Raw genomic sequence first — 12958 nt, 5'->3', positions numbered from 1 at the left:
CGTCTACAGCAACATCTAGTGTTGACAGAGAGTACCAGACACTTCCAAAGATATGATCAGAATAGCATACTGCCATATTACTATTACTGCAGTGTATATATAGTATGTATAAACATAGTGTTGTAAGGAGGTCTGGACTGGCTAGGCAGGCAGCAAGAAAAGCAAAAACTCTGAAGTCTCTTGAATTGGCTTTCATTTCTAATAAGGCATGCCCCCCAAAAAAGGTAAAACAGGGGCCATTGAAATCCAACATATAATGAGAAAAAAAAAAAAACAACAACTTAGAAAACAAAAGAAAGAAACAATGACGATAACATTTAAAACATAAAGAAAAGCAAAACGTTGGCTACAGGCTCAACGAACACCATTTTGTCTCTTGCATGAGAAAAGGTAAACCTGGAGTTTCGCTCATTTCAGGGTTAACATACTAAACCCCCTTTCTGAAACTGGCCTCGGATGATTACACTGGAGACACAAAATCCTCAGGCTGGCCGGAAGGATCAAAATAAAGAACGTCTGCAATACTCTAAAAACCATTAGGGGGCACTAAAACACCATGCTAATTTCATGGAATACCAATAACTTGACAATCATTAATTTCCCGTTGAATGCACTTACATGTAACTGCGCATATGAATATGGCCCTTCATAATAATAATAATTTAGGCCTACAATGAACTCTGTTAGAGAGCAACATATGATATTTCATCTGTTAAATAAAATAACTTACTCACCTGTTGAGTAATAAGAACGCCATCATCTCTGCGCCGTCTCCGCTAACAAAAAAATTAGCCTACATAGCATAGGCTACTAATATATTTTAAATGTACTAAATTGCAACTTCAACATTAGCATTAAAGTATTTTAGTTTATCATCAGGTGACCACACACAGTATTGAGAATCAAGGGTGCACATACTTTTGAACGGGGTCGTTTTGATAAATTTAGCTTTTTTTTTTGTCTTGTGGATTACATGTAAACATCTTTTATGTAAAATATATTACTCAGGACAGTAATAAATAAAAATATAACATGCATTTTATATGATCTCTCTTATTTTGTTAAAATTATTCACATTTTCACAGATTCTGCAAGTGGTTCACATACTTTTTTTTCAACTGTATATATTTAAGTATATCATTTACATGAAAAGTACTCTTTTTAAAAGTATGCTGAAATATGCTTCTTTTTCCACAAGGAGTATTACATCTGAAGACAAGATATTACATTTTGAAACAAGCCAAAACTCAAAAGCAAGAACAGGACATGAAGATGATTCATTTGCAGATACTTTTATTATGTGTTTATTTATGACTGGTCACTAAATCTACAGACTTTATACAGTTGGGAAGTTAGAGCTGTATCAGCTCACATTATTAAATCAACAGGTGTGTAAAATCATATAACACTGGCGACGAGACACATAAAAAGGAAGACTGAGGCCATTTCCTGCATCATAAGGTTAAAGTTCACATGAGCCGACGCTGGGCCTGTAATCCGCCTCCTTTATTCGCTCTTTCCAAGGAAGAAAGACAAAGAAATAACTGATAAAAGGCCAGCTCAGTCTCCATTTGAAGGAGGGAATGAGAGACAACAAATAAAAGTACAATAAATTATAATAAATATTTGGAAAATGCAAACTCGTAAAACAACAACCAGTCTTCTGCTTTAAAAATAATCATTTCATAACAATTCATTGTAGTTCTGCATCTAAGGTCAACATGAAACCCCTTTCACTTCCAAAAATGTGACGTATTTCAGAGTGCAACAGTATATTAAAGAAAAATTCAAGAAAAAGGAGGTATTTTGTCCACCAGGAATTGATTGGACGATGATGCTGATGATGTGTGTCAAAAGTTAAAAAGGATTTGTGATGCCAGCAGAAAAGAAAAGTTGTTTCAGAGGTGGAGAAAGTTTTGATGAAAAATGATTCGGACTAACATGCATCAACAAATCATTGAAAATCAGAACAGGAAAGTTAATCAGACTTCATGTTGACTTTAAAGGATGCAGAAGGATTCATTGAAAACAATCGAAACTTTGCAAATGTGCAATACGCACAGAAAATGGTGCAACTCCTTATAAAAACAGAGCCAAAAAGTAATAAATAACAAAATAAATATGCAACGAATATTAAATAAATAGCATCACCGAATAAATAGAATAACATGAATAAATATGCTCAAAAAGACGTGTGCGTGTATATTTTTGCAGCCTGGTTTCAGGTAAGTGCACCTACACTAGAGACGGGGGTTAAAAACAACAGAGAGTTCAGATAATAACTGTACAACACAAAGCTCTAACCGTATTTATATGCACTAAACACAGCCAAAATAGAAGTGGAATACTGTATATAATAAGAAATATCACATCTCCAAAATGGACTCGCTTTATAGGTGCATCAGATATGGATTTTCCAAAGAGATCCGAGAGTAAAGGAGGGCAGGAGAGAGACTTACACCCAGACACGCAGCCTCTCCTCTGCATCATGCCAAGCTTTTCCACGTACGAAGCCTTTATATAATCCGGTATATAACTTGGAATATACAGTGCATAGTTTACAGCCAAAACTTGCAGCGGAAATATTCAAACGAAAACATCCTGACATACAGTCCTTATAATACAACTTCAACTAAAAAAGATGCGTTTTTTAAATAATTAATGGGTGAATCTCAAAAACACACAAATATTTTTTAAAAACAAAATAACAAACCTGTCAACCCAAAGTAAAAAATAAATAAATAAATAAACAAACAATTATATTTGCATAACAAAGAAAATGAAGTATGTCTAACCCCTCTGGTGCTCATCGTGTGGCACACAAAAAAATGACAGAATTTATCCTTTTTTTATTTCAATTAAATGAATGTACTATATTTTAATTTGATAATGTTTTTCATTTAATATCTTGTATTTTTGAGGAGATTTGTAGTACTAAATTATATTTATGCAGTAGTTATAATCCATTTATTCATTTTTTGAGCACAGACTTCAGTTTGTTTTTTAAAGAAGACACTTGAAGTGAAAAAAGTAAACAAAAAAGTTATAGAAGTTTGTTTATTGTTATAAAAACTGCACAAAAAAATTTAATAATACTTAAAATACTAACAAAATCAGAGCCAAACAACTAATCATGTTGTGTTCCAAATTTGAGGTTGATATCTCAAAAAATGAGCTTTCATTAAGATTTTGTTTGGGCGCAGTACCAAACGCTTCCACTAGATGAAATTCATTTCCCTTTCACTTCCAAAGTGGCCATTTTTGATGGCAAGGAGCACAAGTGTGCTAATTTTTTTAGGACAGTTTATCCTTTTCTGTGTGTGTGTTCACATCTCAAGTGCCAAAACCTTTAAAAAGTTTTGTACCATCCCAAAGTAAAAACAAAAATCGAAATAAAAAGTACAATTTTTTGGTCAAAAACAACCGAAGAGCACCAGAGGGATAATTATGATCTCCAAGACCAAATATACACATTTAAATCACCCAATTGTCAATATCCTAAATAAAAAATGGTTATAAAAAATGTGGTTATGAAAAAGTCAAAATTCACAAAATCTTTATGGTGCTTAATTACTTTGTACAACATTTAATTTCTTGTTTCTATATGAGCTGGACATTTCTTTATGAGATTCACCCAAATCATAAGCTCCTGTAAAGTCGAATAGTTTGTTCTTGCTTTCGTTCATCTTCAGTGTAGGAATATAGTCACCAACCCAAACCCAGTTTTTTGGTTATTTTTGCAGCGTGGAAGAATTTCAGGGGAAAAAAAGTGCTCATCTTATCTTTGTTCTTCAGGCCTTTTAGTCTTTAAATAGAGACACTGGATCTATTTGTAACATTGAATATGTTAAATACAAAAATGCTGACAACATCAGTATCTCTGTGCATCATAAGTGTGTGTCAGCATCTCGCAGGGTTTGACGTGTAGTCGGCTGGTTTTAATCTGTACAGACCGGCTGTATTTTATAATGTCACCTCAGATACCTTTGTTAGAGATCAGATGTGTTTGTTCAGACAGTGTATTTAATAGTGTATCTACATAATTTTTATAGTGATAACATTATTATTAGTATAATTATGAGTCATTGTGGAAAGAAAGGACGGAAAAATCAGATTTGATGCACTTTCTTCAAAAAATGATTGAGTGGATTTGAATCGGATTCACACACACACACACACAAAAGGATTTTCGCTTTATGAACAAAGCATATGTTAAGGGTGAAGTGTGTAATTTCTGCACCACTAAACATAACTGTAAAAATAACAAGCGAGATAATAACAGTGATGCTTTGCTTCAAAGAGCACCAGTAATGACCAGAAGGTTTCCCAAACAAACAGAAGGTCCTACCATTGGTTGAACTTGTCAGGATCCATATATGAACAGATCTATGTTGTGACAGAGACTCTCTGTATTAAACTGGGACACAAGAAAGTATTTTAACACTGAAAAAAAAAAAATATATATATATATATATTGTCTTGTTTTCCAGTACAAATATCTAAACATTCTGAAATCAAGATACATTTACTTGAGAAGCAAAATGACTTAAAACACATTTATGTTCAAAAAAGGGTGAAAAAAACTGTAAATGGGGTCAGAAAAATGTCATTGTGGAAATAAAGAATGGAAAAACCTGATTTTATGTATTTTCTTGCTGTTCAAAACTACAAGAAATGAATTGAGTGTATTTGTGTCAGATACACCAAAAAAAGAAATACACTTATTTTTAATTCTTTTTTTTTCTCCAGTTTTACTCTATATTTTACATTATAAATACAGTATTTTTTATCAATTGATCACAAGTTTTTGCTTAAACCAAAAAAAAAAGTAAAAAAAAAAAGGGGGGGGGGGGTTGAAAAAATAATCTTGATTTCCCTTTTAACTAAGTTTATTTGTCTTATCGCATTGGCAGATATTTTTTCTTGTTTTAAAGGTGACCTATAATGCCACTTTTACAAGATGTAATATTATTCTCTGGTGTCTCCAGAATGTGTGTGTGAAGTTTCAGCTCAAAATCCTCCACAGATCATTTATTATAGCTTGTCAAATTTGCCCCTATTTGGGTGTGAGCAAAAACACGCCGTTTTTGTTTGCGTCCCTTTAAATGCAAATGAGCTGCCGCTTTCCAGAAGAGGGCGGAGCTTTAACAGCTCAACAACAACAAAGCTGGAGAATCTCACACAGCCAAAATGAGGATTGTCAGTAACGGTGTTCAGCCTTACATTGTTCAAACCGGAGTCGACACTGATGGAGAGACTCAGGAAGAAGTTACAACTTTTAGACGTTTCTGAATGGTTAGTGGATAAATTGATGTAGTTGCTGTGGAGTTGATTCAACTCATCCACTAGCATGTGTCGTCATGTTCATCTTTTGTGTTGAATTGATCCTCGTTTGTGAAGCAGTCCGGCGTAAAATGACGGCATGACAACAACACTCGACTACAACAACTCTTCCTCTTCTCTAAAGCAGACCAACATGGCTCCGCCCCCTTTGTTGTGTGTTCTCGGGGGCGGAGTTTATGTAAATTTTAGGGTTAGTGATGTCACCATCCCGGGAAGAAGCTCGTCGTAGTCCCTACCAGCCGTTCATTTTGAGACTTTTTTCAGGAAACATTTCGTATTTATTTCATTTGACCATCTCAAGTAAATGTATTTAAGAATGTTTTTGTACTGGATAACAAGACAGAAATGCTAAAAAAAAAAAAAAAAAAAAAAGATACCCTCTTCACCTTTAACGTATAATTTTTGTTCAGTTTTAAATCTTTTCAGTGTTACTCCACCTCAACATTTTATGGACCGTCCTGTCAGCCGGAAACCCTGATACCCGCTGCATTTTTTCCGCACATCATATAGTGATTTTCTTCAGCACAGCTCCTGCCGTAGAAAGGTGTCCTGCACAGTTGAGATGTCTTAGTCTCCTGGTCTTTGACTTTCCCCCTCCGTACCTTCAGTTGCTCTCAGAATCCGGGGCTCTCGTAGCTGCTTTGGCTGTAGTAACTGTGCGCGGGGCTCGGGCTCCTGGAGCGGCTCCTGCTGCGGCTGCGACTGCGGCTGCTGTAACTGCTGTAGCTGCGGCTGCGACTGCGACTAGAACTGCTGTAGCTGCTCGCGGAGCTGGAAGAGGACGGGCTCGGCCGATAGTACGGGATGGGCCGCTTTCGTGCGCTGCAGAAAAGACGGAACAGAGAGATCATATAATACAGGCACATGATAACATAAACATTAAAAAAACATAAGCACTTGAACACCACTTTGACCACTCAATAACATCAAATATGTGCTGTGCCATCACTTTGCAATCTAGTTTGTAAAGTAATATCAGTTATTACTTATATTGTATTAAATGGTAGCTAGTTTCTTGCTGGTCCAAGGTGATCTACCAACTCTAACTATCTTAACCAAGATGGTTTATCAGGTTAATCTCACTCTCACCAGCAAATCAATCAAAAACATATGGGTTTTCAATATTTTAGAAATCTTGAGCAAGAGATCTGCATCCTAAAATTTAAAGGTGCCCTAGAACCAGTTTTTAAAAGATGTAATATAAGTCTAAGGTGTCCCCTGAATGTTTCAGCTCAAAATACCCCATAGATTTTTTTTAAATTAATTTTTGTAACTTCCTATTTTGGGGCATCATCAACTATGCACTGATTCAGTCTGCGGCCCCTTTAAATCTCGCGCTCCCCCGCCCACGGAGCTCTCGACTATAATACAGCGCATTTACAAAGTTCATACAGCTAATATAACCCTCAAATGGATCTTTACAAAGTGTTTGTCATGCATACTGCATGCATGCGTCGGATTATGTGAGTATAGTATTTATTTGGATGTTTACATTTGATTCTGAATGAATTTGAGGCTATGCTCCGTGGCTAACGGCTAATGCTATACTGTTGGAGAGATTTATAAAGAATGAAGTTGTGTTTATGAATTATACAGACTGCAAGTGTTTAAAAATGAAAATAACGACAGTCTTGTCTCCGTGAATACAGTAAGAAACGATGGTAACTTTAACCACATTTAACAGTACATTAGCAACATGCTAACGAAACATTTAGAAAAACAATTTACAAATATCACTAAAAATATCATGTTATCATGGATCATGTCAGTTATTATTGCTCCATCTGCCATTTCTCGCTATTGTTCTTGCTTGCTTACCTAGTCTGATGATTCAGCTGTGCACAGATCCAGATGTTAATACTGGCTGCCCTTGTCTAATGCCTTGAACATGGGCTGGCATATGCAAATATTGGGGGTGTACATATTAATGATCCCGACTGTTGCGTCACAGTCTGTGTTATGTTGAGATTCGCCTGTTATTCTAGGGCACCTTTAAAATTCAACTGTTATCTGTTATCTGTTTTTTTTTTTGGTTTTTTTTTACCTGATTTAACCCACAAAAATTAATTTTGTTGGTATAAAGTAATGTATTTTGGTTCATTCTGCAGTATTAAATAATATTTTTCACTTGAATAAAACCAGTTAATTTAATTTTCATTCAGTAAATTATAATTTTTAGGTGACCCCTTTTTTAGTGTACTTCCTTATATAAAAACCCAATTTATACTGTGAAAAATTAATATTATAAATATGTTTAAAATCTTATTTGGAAAATATTTACTTACAATACAATACGGTTCCAATTCCTGTCTCGTTTCCCCTGTCTTGTGTTTAAGGACTCTTATTTTGAAGTGTATTTTTGTTCCTATTTTTCCTGCTGTTTGACTTCTTATGTTTTTTTTAATTAATTCATTTTTATTTATTTGTTTGTTTGTTTGTACATGTTTTACACTTATTTAGACCAGCTTTGATTAACTTAAGACCATAAATGACCACAGTGGACCAGCTAAAAACCATGCAGAACCATCAATAGCAGGTTTCAGCTTTAGTATATTCCAGCAAGGTCATCACTTAACATTGTAATCTCAGTCTGAACTTTAATAAACATATAATCATGTAGTGGTCAAAGCGTTGTAAGTGTCGGCGTGCTGTAGCGATGATTAGTTTCTGTAAGAGAAAATGTCTGAAAGAGGATGTTCAGCTTTGGTTAGTGATTGTTAACCACACGCTAATTCTGCGGGAGCATCATGTATTCAGACTGTAAATGGAAATGCACACCATGGGCTCCGTCTTCAAAGAGAAACATTAGTTTTTATAGCATGTTAGACACACATTCACGCTCCAGTAGCATTAAGCATCTGCAGTAAGCAGCTGTAAGCTAGAACTGTATTCCTGTGAGGTTAGCCGAGGAGACTAAAGCGAAAAAGAGATATTTGACTTGGACCGTACCAAGAGACTCTGAACCTAGTGTGCTGCCTACATATAGTATTTTAAGGCTGTTCTACGACACCTAATTTTGCAGTTACTGCAACTTCAGTGAATGAGACAAAAGCATAGTATATATACATAGATGCCTCATTAGCGGCCGCTATACGTAAGCTGTCCACTGTATTACAAAGCCAGTCCGTGAAGTTATACCAAAGACGGAACACTCGTATTACTGTGAATGGGAGAAAGTGCAACGCGCAATATGGCAGAATAAGCCCCGCCTTCTAAGTAAAAGAGCCAATCTGCAATTGGTTAAGTTGTCATCACTACAGCTGCCTTAGAAGCTCCCGCCCCCTTTAGTTACTGTTGCTACGTCCGACAAGCCATGCCACTCTCTCACGCCACACATCATTTTTCACAGAGTAAAGAATAACATCGCAGAGCAAAGAGGACACTGAAACGCGTCGCCAGATAAGACAGAGTAGGTTACTTTTGATATGAAACAAAGTCTCAAATGTCAAATTTTGTGATTTTTAAAGATATTTAAACCATAAATACCATTTTGTGGCTCTTTAATGTGTCGTGACAGATCGCTGTAGCGCCTCAGTTCAAGTGGCTCGTGAACAGATCATCTCTTCCTACTAGTTCATTTATATCATCAAATAAACATGAATGAACATCAGAAGGAATGTTGTTTCAACCGCGGAAAGACGTCAGTACACACCCTTTTTCAAGTTCAAATCCACCAACGTTAATCTACTAACTCCCCTGACTGCTCTGTCGGACAAAATGACGGATTCGGCATTATGATTGGTTAGATCACCTGTCAATCAAACTCCCTGTGAAGGGTCAATTGTGTTGAATGTGCACTTGTAGTGAACATCAAATCTTTTAAAAAAAGTATATTTAAAAAGTAACTACTTGCAGACAATATAATAATAATTAAATAAATGCCACTTAAGTGTACTTAAAGAGAGTCACTTTGTAATACTGTCAGATAAAAAAAAAAAGACTAACAATATGACAAAATCGTGATTAATCATTTTGACAGCACTATATTTTAAATGTACTAAATCTTCATGGTTACAAATGTGAAATTACAAATATGTTTAAAACATGTCATGCAAGTTTCAATAGAAATGACATTAAAGTATATTTTAGTTTACCATAAATGCTTGTAGTACCATATTTCAAAAACAAAAGAATTATGAAATTACATATAAAGATGTACTTAAGTGTCAAAAAAGCACTCTTAATTTAAACTAACTGCATTTAATATGAATTTAAACTATAATATATTTTCATTTAATTTCAATTAACTGAAAACGTCACATTTATTCATTAAAAGTATATTATTTCTGTAATAAGTACTCTTTTTAAAAGTAGTGTACTACAGTGGCCAGAATGCATTGCTACAAGCAACAGGGAATGAAATCTACTGTATCCAAAATGTTGATTATAATTATTTTTAGAAGTAAACACTGATAAAATATCTCAATACAACAATGTATTTCATACTCACTTTGTCAGCTTAACATCAAAATCTATTGAAGTCAGTTGTGAACAGTGAACAGCGCTGTTTGTCGATGTTTTTCAGTATGTACTTAAGTATTTTTTAGTCAACATGTATCTGGATGGTTGGTTTCACTGAGCTCATCGCAGTGCATTCTGGTCTCTGAGTCAGTGCCCTGTGTAGGACTGTTAGTGTTAGTCTGTGAAAAGGCCTGAAAGAACTCGCAGAGATCGAGTGAGTGAGTGAGACAGAAGGTAAAGAGAGACAGATATAGTGAGGAGGGGCAGTTGTACTCTTGTGATGCTGCAAACTGCTTCAGGAGCAAACCGGGGGTCCTGATGCATGGCAACGGTTACCACGGTAACCATGCCTGCAGATCAGCATCATTCCGGTGTGATGTCGCCATGGAAAACCTTCATACAGGAGAGAGTGAGCCCACCTGACAGATCAGAGCTCAGATGAAGAATAGGATTTCTTTCCCATTAATGCAGAAAACATGTGAGATCATTCACTCAAGTACGCACTGGGCTCAAAATGTCCATACTGAAAAGCAGAAAATTGTGATTAATGTAAAATGAGGACAAGCCACATATTGAAGTCCAACTCAAATTATTATGCTGATAATTTAATTTCTAATGAAAAAGTTTTTTATTAAGACTTCAGTATGTTGTACCTCATTGTAGGTCAAAGTCAGTTGTATTTTTTTTTTTTTAGTAGAGGTAAAATGAGCTGTACAGAAATGCACAGACTGGCCTGCAGGTGTCAGTGTTTCTTTAATTTGTCTTGCCCTGTGCCGGTGTTGTTATTGTGAACTGAAACTTTTTAAAATCATTTTTGTTAAACTGAAACAAATCTGAAATACATTAAAACTTAAAAAACGTAAACAAAAATTTTAAAATTGAGTGGCTAAAATTACTAAAATGGCTAAAATTACTAAAAATAAAAAAATAAAAATATAGAAAATGAATAAAATCACAATAGCACATAACAAAACAACTAAAACATAAACTTAAAATTGAAATGAAAATGAAAAAAATTTATAAAAATAAATTAAAAATATTAATAAATACTAAAATGGTATATAAATAATACTAAAACAACTCTAGTCTGTGCATTTATTTGCTTTGTATTCCACATACTAAAGAGAAAATGAGCATATTTCTTATTCCCCTTTCAGGTGGTTCTGATTAAAGAGATCTATTCATATTTATGGACACTTTTTGGAGCCAATCACCAAAGCTGTACATGTCATGTGACTACAGGAAAATCACGCCTCGCCAACATACATCCATTTCATGCTTGAAACTTTTGAGGCTTTCAAAAAAATTACATCTACTGTAATATAATGAAATATTCACTCGAAACATACTTTATAAAAACAAATGTTATCACAATACATGCTTTATTTCCCTAGATAGTGTAGTTATAGACATCTACCAGCAGGGGCAACCAGGAGTCAGACCTAAAAAGTAGACTGCGTTTAAGTCCACGTTTTTTATGCCCTTTTATGCACTTCTTTATGCCCTTGTATGTATAAAAGTGGAGTTAAACGCAGCCCTGGAGACTGTAAATGAAGAAATGACTTCACCTTGCCATATCAAACAGTTACTGGGCTTTACGTTCGAAATATAAATGGATCTGAAATGTGTTTACCTGGTGATCCTGCGAGCTTCCATAAAGCTGGGCGAGTCTCTCCGTCTCTTCCGGATGGGAGAATAACTGCGTGAGCGGCGGCGAGCTCTTTCCGCATCCGAGTGATGAGGGCTGTCTCTCTCCCTGCAGACAGACAGAAACGAGAGATCTGTGTGGGTGTGCATGCTGGGATTGAGAGGATTTGGCCTTGACAGCGTGAAGACAGTCTGTTTATCAGAGCATGTGTGTGTCTGCGTCCTTCAGATGACTGGATTTATTTGATTCTCTGCATTTGGACACAAGCTACAGGAAGATCGCTTGATTTGGAAACGGCTCTGACTTTTATTTTAAATATATATTTGTGTAATAAATACTTCCGGAATAATTAAGTGTTTTCAAAAAAAGACTATTCTGCTCACCAAGGCTGCATTTATTCGATCTAAAATACAGTAAAAAGTATTCATTTCTTTCTGAATCTTGCTTACCCCAAACGTTTGAATGGTAGCATATCATAATTTCTACAAAAATATGAAGCAGCACAACTGTTTTCAACATTGATAATAATAATAAGAAATATTTCTTGAACAGCAAATCAGCATATTAGAATGATTTCTGAAGGAAAATTTCTTTTTAAATCCTTAATATTTTAGGGATCAGTCCGGTCTTATTTTAAGCATGACTCAAAAATGTACTGTGGTTTATGGAAGACACTTTGTTTTAAAGGGGTCATGACATGGATTTTTTCATTACTTTAATATGTTCCTTGAGGTTCACTTATAATGTTAATAAAGTTACACAAAAACAAATTTATGTGGAAAAACGATTATTTTCGACCTTCCGTCTGAAACTACCCTTTTTTAAGGCATGGCTCCTTTAAGGGTTGTCAGTAAACGCCCTCTGTTTTGATTGGCTTATAAGGCGGGCATATGCAAATGAATTTGCCCTTGTGATATCAAAACATGCCATTTTTGGAGCTTGATTAAGTAAATGCTTTGTTTAGAATGAGGACGACGTTTGAAGCTCTGCAACTTGCAGGATGATCTAATGATCAAAAGATCAAGACAATTCTGATCATGTCATGAGCCCTGGAGGGAGTTGTCATGCTGGTTGCAACGTCACACTTATCTCATGAATATTAATGAGTTATGAACATGTGTTAGTGTGTACCTTGAGTTGTTCTGGCGGGCGTGTGGGGATTTGTTCTTGTTGGATCCGCATTCTCTAGAATGAGCTCGTGACGACGACCTCCCGCTGCTCCAGGAGCTGCTCCGCTGCCGGGCCGTCCCGTGACTTTTGCTCTTCTTCTTCTTGGACGCGTGTTTGTGCCGGCCCGGCGACACAGAGGAACTCCGGTGGCGGTTTTGAGCGCGTCCGCGATGGTGCCGCTTAGACGAATGAGATCCTTTCGTTCTGTGTGAGGATACAGGAATAGACGGGAGAAATGGAGCTTGATATACTACATTGCTTTTTCATAGCTCAAGGGATTTCTCAGTTTTGGTTCTACTGTAGATGTTACTCCTAAACTTAGCAAAATTGACACAG

General features: G+C 35.7%; 1 protein-coding gene across 1 annotated transcript in view; it reads right to left on the bottom strand.

The window, feature by feature from the left end:
* Positions 1–5957: 5957 nt before the first annotated feature.
* Positions 5958–12958, bottom strand: part of srrm3 (serine/arginine repetitive matrix 3) — a 47360-nt gene continuing 40359 nt past the window's right edge. The window contains exons 11-13 of the mRNA XM_067408411.1: positions 12584–12826; positions 11438–11560; positions 5958–6165 (exon numbers count right to left, since the gene is read on the bottom strand). Coding sequence (XP_067264512.1) covers positions 5958–6165; positions 11438–11560; positions 12584–12826 — 574 coding nt within the window. The remainder of the gene's footprint in view (positions 6166–11437; positions 11561–12583; positions 12827–12958) is intronic.

Source organism: Chanodichthys erythropterus, chromosome 13 (genome assembly GCF_024489055.1).
Source record: "Chanodichthys erythropterus isolate Z2021 chromosome 13, ASM2448905v1, whole genome shotgun sequence".
NCBI classification, from domain to species: domain Eukaryota; kingdom Metazoa; phylum Chordata; class Actinopteri; order Cypriniformes; family Xenocyprididae; genus Chanodichthys; species Chanodichthys erythropterus.
The sequence above is the reverse complement of the archived record's forward strand: the minus strand, read 5'-3'. Positions and strand labels throughout refer to the sequence as shown.